The sequence below is a fragment of the Anguilla rostrata genome, chromosome 19 (assembly GCF_018555375.3).
Source record: "Anguilla rostrata isolate EN2019 chromosome 19, ASM1855537v3, whole genome shotgun sequence".
Classification (NCBI taxonomy): domain Eukaryota; kingdom Metazoa; phylum Chordata; class Actinopteri; order Anguilliformes; family Anguillidae; genus Anguilla; species Anguilla rostrata.
In genome coordinates this window covers 5,809,212-5,823,449 of record NC_057951.1, presented here as the reverse complement: position 1 = coordinate 5,823,449, position 14,238 = coordinate 5,809,212, and the positions used below count along the sequence as shown (strand labels likewise).

Genomic DNA, 14,238 nt, shown 5'->3' with positions numbered 1-14,238 from the left:
GGGGATTACGGACTCCATATTAACACAGTTCCAGGAAGACAACTGACTCCAACACGGAAATTTATTCAGGTAAGATATTCAGCGAAACACTAAAACTGTCTAGTAAAGATAATGAACTCTCTCACCAATATGTCCTCAGGTAAGATAGCCAACTCCCCATTCCCACAGCTCCTCAGCAATATTATAGTGAAGATAATGAACTCCCACACCAATAGGTCCGCAGTTAAGTGAACTTTCATTTATACGGAGATAATCAACTCCCATTCTGACACATCCTCAGCAAAGCTAATAACCTACCACACTGACATAAGAAGGTATACCAGGTATGATGAGCCTCATTGTCCCACATGGCTCATCGTAACCTATACACTACACTTACACTACAACACACTCCTTTTGCCTCCTCCGTATTAAATTAGATGTCTGTTCTGGTTTTGCTAAGTACTGAGCTTATATACATGTCCTGTAGTCTTTTCCTTACCGTCTGTGCACTTTATCATATCACTCAGTGGTTAATGATTGACCCTGCCTGTGCTGAATGTTCATTCCTGCTGTACTACTCCTACTGAAATAATTTAATTTGTGTTCATCAGGATTATACATACCATGTCCTCCAGCTGACCTCCCAAGAGCAGCAGAACATGTGTATTGTGATAATTTTGTGTAATTATTACAGTACAAAATTTATCACCAGAGTAACATCCTTTAGCATCAAAAATTGATAGCATTGATACTGTATCTTTCCTTTAAAATAGGCATCTCTTTGCACAAACACTTACCATTGCCAGCGCTGACCTCTCCAGGGAAGCGGGTGTTACTGGTCGACCTGTCACATCGTCTCTCCAACGGACCTACCTCATTCGCCTGTCCTACCAGTGACTTCCGCATCAGCAGGTGCAAATGTACGGTTGCAACTGCGCAATTCATAGCATCAGTTTGTGTATGAAATGGTAAATATCTGTTTAATAGTTTAATAGTAAAGGGAGACACCTGGAGGCCTCCATATGCAAAATGATCCAGACACCCCCTCCACAAAGCGTGTTGATCTCAACTCTCGTGAAATATTGCAGAGAAACTAGGCTAGTGTGTGATTTTGCGTCGATTCTACACATCTTTGAATACACTGAGGTCTTCTGTCTGGCTCAATCAAAATGTTTGTTAGGTGATGTGTTTAATGTGGACCAAAGGGTCAAGGTTAGGGCCTCTCAGAAGTCCTTTATTGCCCATTTCAGGGGTAGGATATTGGGATTTTGGGGTGGAAACAGTGACACGTCGGATTTCGGCGGCAAGGGGGGCGGTGACGCGGCCCGCGGCATATAAGGACAGGGGGGCCGCCCGCGCCCATCACGATCGGGACGGCGCCATGAAGGGACTCTTTCTGCTGGCTGCGCTTCTGGGGGCCGTTTTTGACCGCGACACTTTCGAGGGGTGAGCTTTTCACCGAACCTTTCCCTCCGGGGGTTTTTGAAAGGGGGGCATCCCGTGCACGGGGGGGGGGGTCAGAGGTTTCACCTAGGTCTTTAAAATCTATTCAAATCATCTGCAGTTTTTACTAATTACCTTGGCTAAACGTGCCAATTGGCTGCATACACCAACACTGGTCCAAATGTACGTTAGATCACTGCCAAATGTGTCACGGTGGGACACGAGAACAGTCTGTCATAAAATGCGCTTATCAAAAAATGTGGCTGAACTGTCCAGACGGTGGAAACGTTAGACCGGGAAGCTGGCATCGAATCCAGAAACGGCCCACTTTCGCCCGCCTCTGAACCGGGGGGCGTCGGCCATTTTGTAGAAGCTGGCTGATGCTCTTGGTTGGCCCGCTGCATGAGGCACCAGTGGAGCCCTTTGAGGCAGAGCCACAGCCGCTGTGACCTGAGGAACGCTGGGTTTGGATGCAGCCGAGGAGGAGCGTTGTACTGGGGGGAGGCCAGGTTTCCCGCGTCCTGTTGAGGGCCAGCGGACCAGAGAGATCCCCCGTGCTGCGCTGGGTTCTGCGACGGGCAATCACTCGGTCGGGTCAAAGTCGTTCGAAAAGGGGCGTTCGGGTTCTTTCAGGAAGGTTCCTGAAGCTTGTCCTCACGCAGTGCAGGCTTTCAGCAGTTAGGACCCCGCCGATTTCGCTTGTCAGCCTAAAATGAATCAGTAAAAAAAATTTAACCCCTTTTTACGAAGGAATCGCATCTGCCATCTGATTCAAAGTCTGGATTCAAAGACTGATTCAAAGTCCTGATTCAAAGACTGGATTCAAAGTCCTGATTCTCAAAAACTGGTTCAAAGTCCTGGGAAGTGAATACTGAACATTTTTTCTCCGTCGCGTTGTAGAACGGCTATTTCTGATATAATGTGGCCATAATCGGATACGTTGTTAATTAAATCACGAAGAGCTACTAATCAATGACTCGTTACAATTCAGGGGTCGTAGCCAACAATGCGCGATTCAACAGGAGAAACCGATTACGGACATAATCGCAGAAAATGAAGCAGTGTGTTCCCGAGAGGCAAGCCTCGGGTGGGCGGGGCCACACGCTGTATCCCTGGCGATTGTTGAGAGTGGGAGGGGGCGGGGCCTAAACCGTGTCGAGAATAAACGACGGTCTGTCAGCCCGGGTTGAAAAGAGCGGTTTGTTTCCTCCGGGGGGGGACCGCTAGCAAAGCGCAGACCCAAGGCATCACAAAGGGGCTCCTTGTAGCTGCTTTCATGTGGAGGCCGCTAACGGGCTACATCTGTTTAAAAAAAAAAAAAAAAAAGCCTCGCCAATCGGGAGAAGCGACAGCTGAACAGTCTCCAGAACCGCGGCGCGGGCTTCGGCTGCGATCGAAACCCCCCCGCCGCGCCGATTGCCGGGGAGCTCCGGTCCACGCCGACCTCCGACCTCAGGAAGCGTATAAATCTACAGGATGCTCGAACGGAACGCGCTCATCCATTAAATAAAATTCAGAGCCCATTTCTCTCCCCCCCCCTTCTGCCCCGAACCCTCTCCCATCCATGTTCCTTTGACGAAAAGAAAACTGCTGCAGTTGGAACGAGTCGCTTTTTTTGTTTCTGGATAATCTTACCAGCACGTTCGAAAAAAAGGCAAAAAAAGTAAAAGCGCCGCTCCTCCTTTCCTTTGAAAGGCCAAACAGAACTAATGAGGTGAAATGAAAGTACATCGAATTAGGGGTGATGCGATTACTACGACGCAAGATTTTTGTCCTTCAGAAGTCCTGAGTCCAAGTTTACGGTGCCCCTCGGCATTTGATCCCGTGACACGTGAATGCGGTGCATCTTGGGATAGAATCTGAAACCCAGAATCGCGATCGCAGTGTAAAGTAACAGTCGCAACCACTGATGCTGAGGTTAAGCGGAAAAGCAAAGCCCTTCCTGTAACGCGATAAGGTTTGGCAGCGTGGTCAAGTCTCCAGCCGGGCCTCGCCGTCAGCCAGGAAACACGGCCGCACAAAAGCAGCGGTTATCAAATAACGTTTTTTTTTTGTGGAATAATTGTATTGTTGTGCGCGGGCTATTACGTTCCCGTAACAGGAAGCGTTTCCCGAATCTCTACGGACGCGAAAGCCGAAAAAGTGTACTGGTAACGCGTCTCAGCCTTTCGGGCCAAAACTTTGTCGGTGATAACATAAGAGGAGATTACGTTACATCGCGGATACGACAAACGTCTTTGGAAATCCGTCTGTGCGAGCGGCTCCTTTTAAGACCGCCCTTCCTGTGGCAGCGGCGCAGAAACGCCGGGGGCGTGCCAGGCTGGGACTCGTGGTCACGTCCTCAGAGGGCAGCTTGCAGCGCCGCACCACACGGTGCCGCCTCTAACCGTTCAGCCACTCCCCCGTCTCTCAATTTATGTTTGAATCTCCTTCACTGATTGGTTGCATTGACTGGTTATGTCGTGCAGTGGGCGGGCCTTATAGTAGAGAAGTACATCTCTTTTTATAATTACATACCTCGGACATGATGTAACCATGTGCATGCTTGTCTTGTTCACCACAGGTGGACAATCCAGGTTTGGTAAGTAAATGTCCTCCCCCTGTGTATAGTTCCAATCGCCTGGAGTTGCTAATTAAAACGATTCTTCAGCCTGGAGGTAGCTCTTAATCAGTGAAATCAGCCGGCCGAGTTCATGGGTGGAAGAAACACATTCTGACCCCCTGGACGCTCCACCTCCGGTCTTGTTGAAAGCAATGCGTGCGTTACTGTTCTATGATTTTGCACCGAAGCAGATTTTGACAAAATACCGTTTCGGCTCATTAGCGTTTTGCCTCGTCTTTGAACTCTGTTCGGAATAACACGCGCGGTTCAGCTTCTACGACCAGATGTCTTCACTTTCGGCGTTTAGGACTTCACTGATTTCAGCTGTCGGGCCGTCGATGAATCGATACAAGATGGCCGGGTTTCAATTCCTGTCATAGTGCTTCCTCACCTGCCATTCCTTCTGTTTGTTACCCTCTCTGCTGTCTATTTGTCTGAAAAAAAAAAACTAAAGGAGGATAGACTGTCCCACTCTCCTTTTTAAAAAAAGAAATTGATCTCTCTCAATAAAAGCCCTAAAATGAATATGGAACGTTCATCCTTTGCAATATACATTTTTGCCATAAGAAAATAACATCCGTCGTTACATATTCAAAGGGTCTAATTAAAGACAGAAGAGTGGTTAAATTGGGAACCAAAGCCAGCTTATTTTGCGTTCTGAGAAGGCTTTATGCTAGATGCTGGAGCATTGCTGCAGGGATTTGCTTCCATTCAGCCAGAAGAGCATCAGTGAGGTCGGGCACTGACATGGCGATTAGGCCTGGCTCGCAGTTGGCGTTTATACTACACTGCCACCCCCACTACACTACAGTTTTGGATTACAGTATTGGTCTGTGCGTCCTGGCTGCTCTTGCTGTAGTACTATGGCCGGGCGTGGGGCAGAGCAGACTACATGCTGCGGTAACAGGAAGTCAATTTACTGCAGCCAGACTATTTGAGTCTGCAGACAGGAAGTGAAGATTAAAGTTTGTTAATGCAGTGGTTGGAGTGGGGGTGGGGGGGCACAGGGGATGGGCAAAAGCGGTGGGTGTATTCTTACAATTTAAAGTGGAACTTCACCCAAATATCCCAGTTCAACTCTTATGCTGTCTCACTCGACAAAGGTCGTTGACTCAAATTCTACCCAGAGGGCCGAGGGCCAAAAGCACAAATGGTTTGGCCGACGCGGCATTGAAATAAAGGAAGTTGAGTCTGACGCCGCGGAGTCCGTACCTAAAAGCACCTCTGCCCTGTCCTATCCATTAATCTTGACAGCGCGCAGTCGTTTCAGTGGTTCTCGTGCCTCAGTTTCCCATAGTTCATTGCAAGCAGTTGAGATATTGGTGAAATGCATGGTGGGAATTGCGGTACACTGACAAATCAAAAATCAGATTTTGCTATGCGCAGCCCAATTGTAAAACTGTTTCATTTTTATATATTAAAAACAACAAATCAATGTATACTATATATATCTGGCATATGTCATGACTACAATAAATGTGAGTAACAGCATGTAGGGCTTACAAGATGGGATTTTCACTTCATGCCGTGAGACAGACAGCTCTGTCTGGTCTCAGGGATGGTAATGTCATTGCGAGAGGTTCAGACGGCATGTACCAAACGCTGGCCCGGAGGACGGCCTCTCTGTACTCCCATTCATAAGCGCTCGGACACATTTTTAGATTAGATAAGGACCGCATTACCCACAGGCCCCCCGTCTCTTTCCCTTCCCCTGATGCGAAGCCATTCCAAAAACCGAACCCTTTCAGCAGAACGGACGCAACGTGCGGGGGGGCGGGCGCGGTTCGGAAACCGGGTCATGTGACTCGGAGGACGCGGGTTCGACCCCCCGGGCGTGTAGCCTCGAGCGATGGCGCTCGCCCTGCATTCACTCAGCCGTGTCAGTTGGCTGTGTGTGAAAATGTAGCAGCCGGTAAACGTGTGATATACGCGCGTAGACGAAAGTTGGCGCCCTGCGTTGAACCGCGAGCCCTCGTTGCGCGTCCCGCTCGGACGCCCGTGAATCGGACTGAGGTGCCCCCGGAAAGCCTCCCTGTGAGTGAACGGCGGCTGACCCCTCCTGCGCGTGAATTTGGTAAACAAGTTTTTGCCCCGGCGCCCGTCCGCTCTCTCTAAATGTCTGGTTTTAAATCGGTTCTAACGGTTAGCTCGATTTTCAGAGTTTACGTGTGTCTGAAGGCGCTCTATTAGAGTACTCTGTTAGCAAAGTACTCTGTTGGTTGGCAGCTGTGTGTTTGTGTGTGTGTGCCCGTGTGAGTGCGAGTGTGTGTGTGTGTATGCGTGTGAGTGTGAGTGCGTGTATGTGAGTGCTGGTGTTTGTGTGTGCGTGTGCATGTGAGTGCTGGTGTTTGTGTGTGTGTGTGTGTGTCTGTGTGTGCGCGCGAGTGCGTGTGTGAAATCGTGTTGTTTTGTGCGAGCAGCAGGGAGTTGCTCCAGCTGCTCTGGCAGAGGACAGTGCTCCATTATTCCAGCAGCAGCCAGATCATTATTTCCCAGCTACATTTGATGAACACGGCTTGCGAGGTCACTCACTCACTCACTCACTCTCAGTCGCTCTCTCATTCGCTGATTCACTCGATTACTCACGCAGTCACCCGCACTCGCTCGCTCGCTCGCTCTGCTGACTCACTACCTCACTTTCTCGCTGTTCCAGCCTCGCCAGAAATGGCCCTCGCCAAGGACCGCCGTTCTTCGCCGGCAGAAACGCGCCGTTCGGCCGCCGGCCCCGTCCTCCCGCTCGCTGCGAGAGTCAGCGGTTTCGACCGCGCGCAGGGGAGAGACAGCCCACGCCTCGGTCACAACACGGTCAAAACACGGTCGAAACAAGGTCAAAACACGGCTAATTGTGGGAATTAAGGAATTGTGTGTCAAATGGGGGAATTTGGAAAGGAGGCATTGCTGGAATAGCTGCGCAGCTGGGTCAGGCTGGGGTTGGGGGGTGGGGGGGGGGTGAGCTGGAGTGTGGTAGGGATGTGTGTGCTGAGGGGGTTGGGGGTGGGGGTGAGCTGGAGTGCGTAGGGATGTGTGTGCTGAGGGGGGGTTGGGGGTGTGTGGGGGGTGGGGGCGAGCTGGAGTGTGGTAGGGATGTGTGTGCTGAGTGCTGATTCTGCAGCCCTGTGGGGAGCGGACCGTGGAGGGAGCGTCTCCTCTGGGAGCTGGGCTCTCTACAGCTGCTCCGGCACTAGCTGTGTGCTGCTGTCTCTCATTAGTGGGGGCGAGTTGAGAGCATCTGCCCCAGAGCTGGGCACACACACCACACACACACACACACACACACACAACAGGTGCCCCCCACACACACACATACATGCATACATGCACACACACAGACACAGCTGCCCCCCACACACCAATGCACACACACACACACACACACAACAGGTCCCCACACACACATATACATGCACACACACACACAAACAATAGTGCCCCCCCACACACAACATACATGCATCTACGCACACACACATACCACAGGTGCCCCCCACACACACACACAAACAGCAGGTGTCCCCCCCTCCCACACACACACACACACACACACACCTTTGTGAAAGTTCACTAGTGAAATCTGGTGGTGTAGCGCACGGTTGTAGTGCAAATACCTGCCGGCACTGCGGCCCACAGGACCTGGAGTTCAGTAGCCCTGATAAGAGACCCCACAGGTGAGGCTGGCACCGGGCACTGGAATGAGGCTAGAAACACAGAAACAGGAAGAGAACGGAATCACAGCTGGAGCATGACATGCGTGAAAATCCTGGGAAGAGCCGTGAAAGTCCTGGGAAAGTCCTCCGATACCCGTGCGACGGACGGATTTATCGAGACGCCACCGCAGAGCCAGAAATACAAATCGGAGATTATTATTGCAAGGGATCATTTTTCTGATTCGTATGCAAAATAATAAAATACATTCCATGGTTAAAAAAAAAAAAAAAAACCAAAAAAACAAAGTTTGATCAGCTGACCGCATAGTTTCAAAGTACAGATACCCAGTTAATGGCAGGTTTATCATTTGTTATTAAAAGCTGAGCCAAAGACAGAATTCCACTCTGCCAAATGGAGGTTTTGTTTTAAACAAGAAGGCGTACCCTCAGGGCAGCACTCGAGAGTTTATAACAAATGAGAAAACTTAACAAAAATATATTTGCAAAGCGAAAGGAAGTGCAGCCTTTCAAATATTTGCCGTGGTTATACGGAGCTGAAGGAGGCTTTCTGGTTCAGACGACATTATGCTTGTTCCATCTGTGATTCCACCTGTGATGTCACAAGTGAACTGCGACGTCACTCAGACCTGATTAAAGCAGTCTCTCAGTGTGACTGGTTTTTTCGCAGATGTTTTATTGCGACGGTCTAAGAGCTCGAAGGGGGGAGGAAGGGTGACTCGGCAAGTCGTCCCACGGGTCTGTTTTTTTCCGGCAGGTACCGCCGAGCGCCCTGGTCGCCGGCACACGGGGGAACTCGGCGAACCCGCGCGTCTTTTCGAAGCGCCTCAGGCGCCGCTTCGGGCCCCTCCGGCCCGTGGAGAGGGAACGGGGGCCGGCTGGCTGGCGGGCGAAGATCGCGCTGGAGCATCGCGTGCCGAGAGGGAGACGGGGAACGGGCTGGCGGTAAGGAGAGAGAGAGAGAGACTGTGGAGGGAGAGAGTAGGGGTGAGAGAGAGGGAGGGAGGGAGGGAGACTGTGGACAGAGTGACTGGGGAGAGAGAGAGAGAGAGGAGGGGGTTGTACAGACCACAAAGTAATAGGAAACCGTCCTACCCTTTTCCCCTTCTCTCTCTCTCTCTCCCTCCCTCCCTCCCTCTCTCCCTCCCTGTCTCTCAGTCCTTCGTGTCCGAGCAGTCGCTCCGAGGAATAGCAGCAGTGTTTTTCTCTCCCTGGGGAACACCCTGGTGACAGCGCAGCGGGGGAACAGGCTACCTCACACACACACACGCCGCACACACACACACACACACACACACACTCTCGCACAGGGAGAGACCCAGTCCACAAGGGAGCCAGGAACCTGGTCAAGGTGGGTGAGGAACCTATGCCGTAGATACACATGGCTTCACTAACTGCGTTTGTGAGTGTGTGTGTGTACGTGTTTGTGTATATGTGACTCACTATGTGTATCTGTTTGTGCGCGGCAATGTGTTTACTTGTGCGTGTGTGTGTGCATGTGTTTATTTGCGTATGGGTGGGTGTGTGCCTGTGTGTGTGCGTGAGTGTGTGTGTTTGCGTGTGAAGGGGGGGGAGAGTGAGTGAGTGAGAAGCTTAACAGGTGCTGGGTCTTCCTTGTAGCTGTGGGTCACTTGGACAGCTCAAGTGCACCTCTTAAATCAACATGGATTTTTCATTTGAATGAGAGAACAGCCATAGACCGTTTATGATTTTTGTCTGTTATTTCTAATCTCAGCATTAAATTTATGTTTAAACTTTTTCATGTGAGATTGAGTATGCTTATGTATTGATTAGTTTAGTTAAATTACTTAAGCGCACTGTACATAAATACTTTTCTTTGGTATTATTTTGTATTTGACTACCCTGTGTACCAGTTGAACTGTTTTCAAAAGAATTTCCTCAGCAAGAGGACAATAAACTAACTGACTAAATTAAGGTTAAGAACACTTTGCTACCATGGCCAGTTGTAAATGTTAAAACTGCATTTGAACGATCCCTGTGCAATATTATGATAGCATGTTTGAATAAAATCCACTGTATAAAGTTCTGAGCCTGTCAGGGTTGCCAGTTCTTGGCTGGGTGGAGGCGTGCTTGAGGAAGGGTGGAGGTGTGGGACATGACAGTGCCAGGCTTCAGTGTACAGGGCAGGAGCCGGCGGGAATCGTTGCCATTTAAACGTGAATTCGGTTAGAACTGAGAGGTGGGGGTTCTGACCGAGAAAGCATTTCTCTACCGCACTGGACTCCCAGTGTCTGCAGGGTTGGGCCGCATTTCAAACGCATGTATCCGAGACGCGTATCTGCTTTTATGCATTTCCGACATAATTCAGGAGTTCCCGCCTCTTCTTCTTGTGCAGTTCTTACCTCTGTGCCACCTGCAAACAGACTCCGCCTCCTCCTCTGTTTTTATCATAGTTCATGTGCACGTTCACGTGGGAGGCATTGTCTGTGTTTGTAGGGGGTTTTTTTTTGTTTTGTTTATTCTTGTTCGCTCGTCAGTGTTCGGGTGTCGGTCCGTTAGCCGAGCGAGAGGGGCGTGGCTTCTGGGGTCGGGGGTGGCGTCGGGGGTCCGTTTGGAGGTCTTCAGGACGCCCGGCCGTTTACACGCGGTTTGTCCGCCATTGTTGTTACCGCCTGCTTTAAGTGTCCAAAAACCGCAGTTGATTCGAATTTGGGGTCAAATCAGCATCCGGCTCGATCGAAACCCCGCCTCACACGGTTGTCTTCACCTTCTTGTAAACAGCGCTAACGTTTTGTGAACAACTTTTTATTTAAGTTATGTTTGTAGCAATGATACCCTTTTAAACAACGTATTAACATTTCATTTTATACAATAAGACAAACACTATATGCACACATTTAAATACAAAAGCATTGGGACAGCTCTGTACTTCGGCCCTTTGGATTTGAAATGAAACAGTGACTGTGAGGTTAAACTGCAGACCGTCAGCTTTAATTTGAGGGGATTTACATTCGCATTGGGTGCTCCACTTAGGAATTACACATGGCCCCCTCAATTTTGGGCGGCAAAAGTAATTGGACAAGTACACTCAATCTGAAATAAGGTGGTAATATTTGAACAGGTAAACAGATGAACTCTGACCTGTCCGATCCGCTCTGCTCTAGCGGCTTACCAGTGGTTTGCATCTTGTGGTGAACACTCTGAGGTCGCGCTGCTTCTCTATATGGTAGTCTCTGACACATCTGCGCCTACTTCCTGGAGAGTGCTCTTGATTCTGTTCGACAGTTGAAAAGTGTTTTTTTTTTTTTTTTTTTCACGGTTGAACCGTGTTCTTCGGGCGTCCACTGCAGTGGTCTTCCGTGATCCACCAGGTCGTTTGTTATTGCTGAGCTCACTGGTGAGTTCTTGCTGGAATGTTTTAACGATGCATCAAACGGTTGATGTTGACACGCCCAACGATTTGGCCGCGTCTCTGATCGATTCATTCTGATTTTAAAGCCTCGTGATGGCCTCGTGATGCTTTACTGGCGGGGACACCTCACGTTGAGAGACGACAGCCACAGGCTCCAGACGCAAATTCCACACCTGGAATCACTCCGTCTCTTTTGTTAGCTTTCTTGTGCGTGAACTAATGATGCGAAGACACACGGCTGACCAAGAAACAGCTGAGCATCCCATTGTCCAATTACTTTTTGAAAATGGAGGGGACTGTATGTGAAGGGCTGTAATTCCTGCATGAAGAGCCCAATGTGGATGCAAATACCCTCAAATTGTAGCTGACAGTCACACATTGACCTCACATTCATTGTTTTATCCGAATGGAATGTTCTGGAGGACAGGGCTAAAACAACAGGAATTTTGCCACTTGCCCCAATACTTTTGCATTTAACTGTATATTCTGTATGTGTGTTTTTATTCCTTGTCTTTCTTGTAAATGTGTTTCTTATCATAATATGATAATAATAATTATTATTATCAATATTATCAATGTTGTCTCATATGGTTGTGAAGGCACGCCTTTATTTCTGTTTTCAATTTATCTTCTTGGAGTGAAATCATGCTCAGATGTAAAGTCAGACGCTCATCCAGAAGTTTCTGTCCCGTATATATTACATATGGCCGGGGCCCCAGTCGTGGAGTAGCGCATCGCTGCAGTGAAGCAGCGATCAGCGTCCAGCGGCTAGGGGTAATGCATCATGGGAAGGGTAATGATATCTGGCACGCGCTCGCCGGCGGGTCCGGGCTCCTGGCGAACGGCTTCAGCAGCTGCTCGGCTGACGGGGGGGGGGGCCCGTCCGGGGACGCCCGCGGGAGAACTCGAACTCGAACTCGGGAGGGGGCCCCGCCCAGCGCCGGGAGCTCCGCGCTACCGCCAAAAAGAGCGCTCGCGTCGCCCGGGCTGCTCCCGCCGCCGCCCGTCCGTCTCTCTCTCCCACCGCGAGCCCGGCTCTTTACGTTCGGCCTCTTCCGTGACGTGCCGTACGTGTCTGCGGCAAGCCGGAAACCGCCGTTACCGTGGCAACAACGCGTCGTTGCCCGCGGCGAAGTCCTGAAGCTTCGCGGATTTCTAGACCTGTTTCTTTGAAGGTCAATTATCTTTTATAAGTTGTTTTTTAAGGTGCGTGCTTGTGTGTAGGTGTGGCTGTGTATGTGAGTGAGAAGGTGTGCATGTGCTCCTTGTGTTTGTGAGTGTGTGCTTGCGTACGAGTAAGAGTTTGTGTCGGTCTGTGAGAGTAATGACAAGCTCAGTTCTTGTTACCTGTTACTTCAAAGGCTTACCTAAAACTGCAAACGTTATTTCCCCACGTACATGCTGTGGCTGTTGACAGATATCAAAATATTGAGGTATCAGCTTAGAAATATAATTTGCCTTATTAAACCTGCAGTCATAACCTTAGACGCATTTGACTACAAATAAATCCAAGTCTTTCTTGTTTTTCTTCAGAAACATGGTTTGGCGAGTTAATTTTGAAACTAAAACTGAACTCCAAAACTCAATGTGCAGAAAAAAAATAACACTTAAAAAAAAATTTTAGCCAATGTTTAGGACAAATGTTGATTGAATCCAGTCCATAGCCACGAGCATGTGTCTGAAAACTACAGCCCGATGTTTCTATTCAGAGCGGCGTATGACATGGGCCTGGTCATGTGACAGTGAAACTCTTTCTCCTGACATTTCTCCGTAGGCCTCGGGCTAAGGGCGGGGCTCCTGAGCCCAGCGGTCATGGGGCGACCGGAGGAGGTTGTGCTGCGGTCAGGCGGTCACGGCGTGGTCCTGGCCCTCCTGCTTCTCCTCGCCAGCGTCTCAGGCCTCTTGCAAATGCCAAGAGTCTTCCTCACCTTCAAAGGTAACGGTCAGGTTGCTTCCTGTTCAAAGGTGTAGATCAGGTTACTTCCTGTTCAGGGGTATAGATAAGGTTACTTCCTGTTCAGAGGTGTAGATCAGGTTACTTCCTGTTCAGAGGTATAGATCAGGTTGCTTCTTGTTCAAAGGCTCTATGCAGCAAAATGTTCATTACAAATCTCATATATTTAGCCCCTGTTGAGCTCATGTAAATTCTGCTGATGCAACACTGAGAATTTTCCTGTATGGCCTCCTGAAGCAAAACTTCCAGTGCTCATATGTACCATACGTAGAACACATGCAAAATATGGAAATCAAATGTCTCTGCACCATTAGAGTGAGACCACTCAGATACAGGGCTATAATGAGCCAGCCTGGTTCCAGCTTGGCTATAATGAGCCAGCCTGGTTCCAGCTTGGCTATAATGAGCCAGCCTGGTTCCAGCTTGGCTACAATAAGCCAGCCTGGTTCACCTCCACAGTGCGAAAGGAGTGTAATAAGCCAGCCTGGTTCCAGCTCTGCAATAGGCAAGGGCTATAATGAGCCAGTCTGGTTCCAGTTCTACAGCTACAAAAATGAGACCTGCATCTCTTCCTTGGGCCTGTCCAATTATGGGGCAATATGTTAGCTTGATTTCCTCCACCTCACCCAGAATACAGTGGGGGGGGGGGGGGTGAGGGGGTCTCTCATTGACTCACTCAGACAATACGCAGGTGTATCCGCGCCGGTCGGCTTCCCTTTCAACCGCCGCTGATGTATGGCGCCGCGCGGCTCTCTGGGAGTTAGCGGTAGCGTGAGCGCGGCGCGGGCGGGGGCGGGGTGGGGGCGTCCGCTTCATCTGCAGCCAGACGACGTCAAAGACTCCAGCGTAGCATATCGGGGAGGAATTTAGGGGGTCGTAACTCAGATTTTATGGGTTCAAATCCCAGGTGAGGCACAGCCGTCGAGTACCCCTGAGCACACGTACTTAACCCGAATCGCTTCAGCGACTGTCCAGCTGTGCAAATTAACTGTTGAAGAAAATGGAGCCATACTTGGGGAAATGCAATATACAATATATTGTAATACAATTTGTCGTTAGGGCTAAAAAAGAATAGTGCGATGCTTCGGAACATTTGGGCAAATAGACAAACAATTTTTGTTTTCAGGTACTGCAATATATTTTATATATTGTGAAATATATAAAACGAATAAAAAAATATTTAAAAATGAATATTGTATATATGGTAAAATCTACAGCAGTC

General features: G+C 49.4%; 1 protein-coding gene and 1 long non-coding RNA gene across 6 annotated transcripts in view; both read left to right on the top strand.

The window, feature by feature from the left end:
- LOC135245461 (uncharacterized) overlaps positions 1 to 14,238 on the top strand; it is a 277,471-nt gene that overhangs the window by 3,427 nt on the left and 259,806 nt on the right. The window lies entirely within an intron of this gene.
- LOC135245840 (semaphorin-3C-like) overlaps positions 8,185 to 14,238 on the top strand; it is a 35,605-nt gene continuing 29,551 nt past the window's right edge. For all 4 annotated transcript variants that reach the window (XR_010327416.1, XR_010327415.1, XR_010327414.1 and 1 more), the window contains exons 1-3: positions 8,185 to 8,634; positions 8,848 to 9,040; positions 12,837 to 12,998. Coding sequence is in view for 1 of the 4 variants with exons in the window: in XM_064319174.1 (XP_064175244.1) it covers positions 12,875 to 12,998 (124 nt within the window). In the remaining 3 variants the exon portion in view is untranslated. The remainder of the gene's footprint in view (positions 8,635 to 8,847; positions 9,041 to 12,836; positions 12,999 to 14,238) is intronic.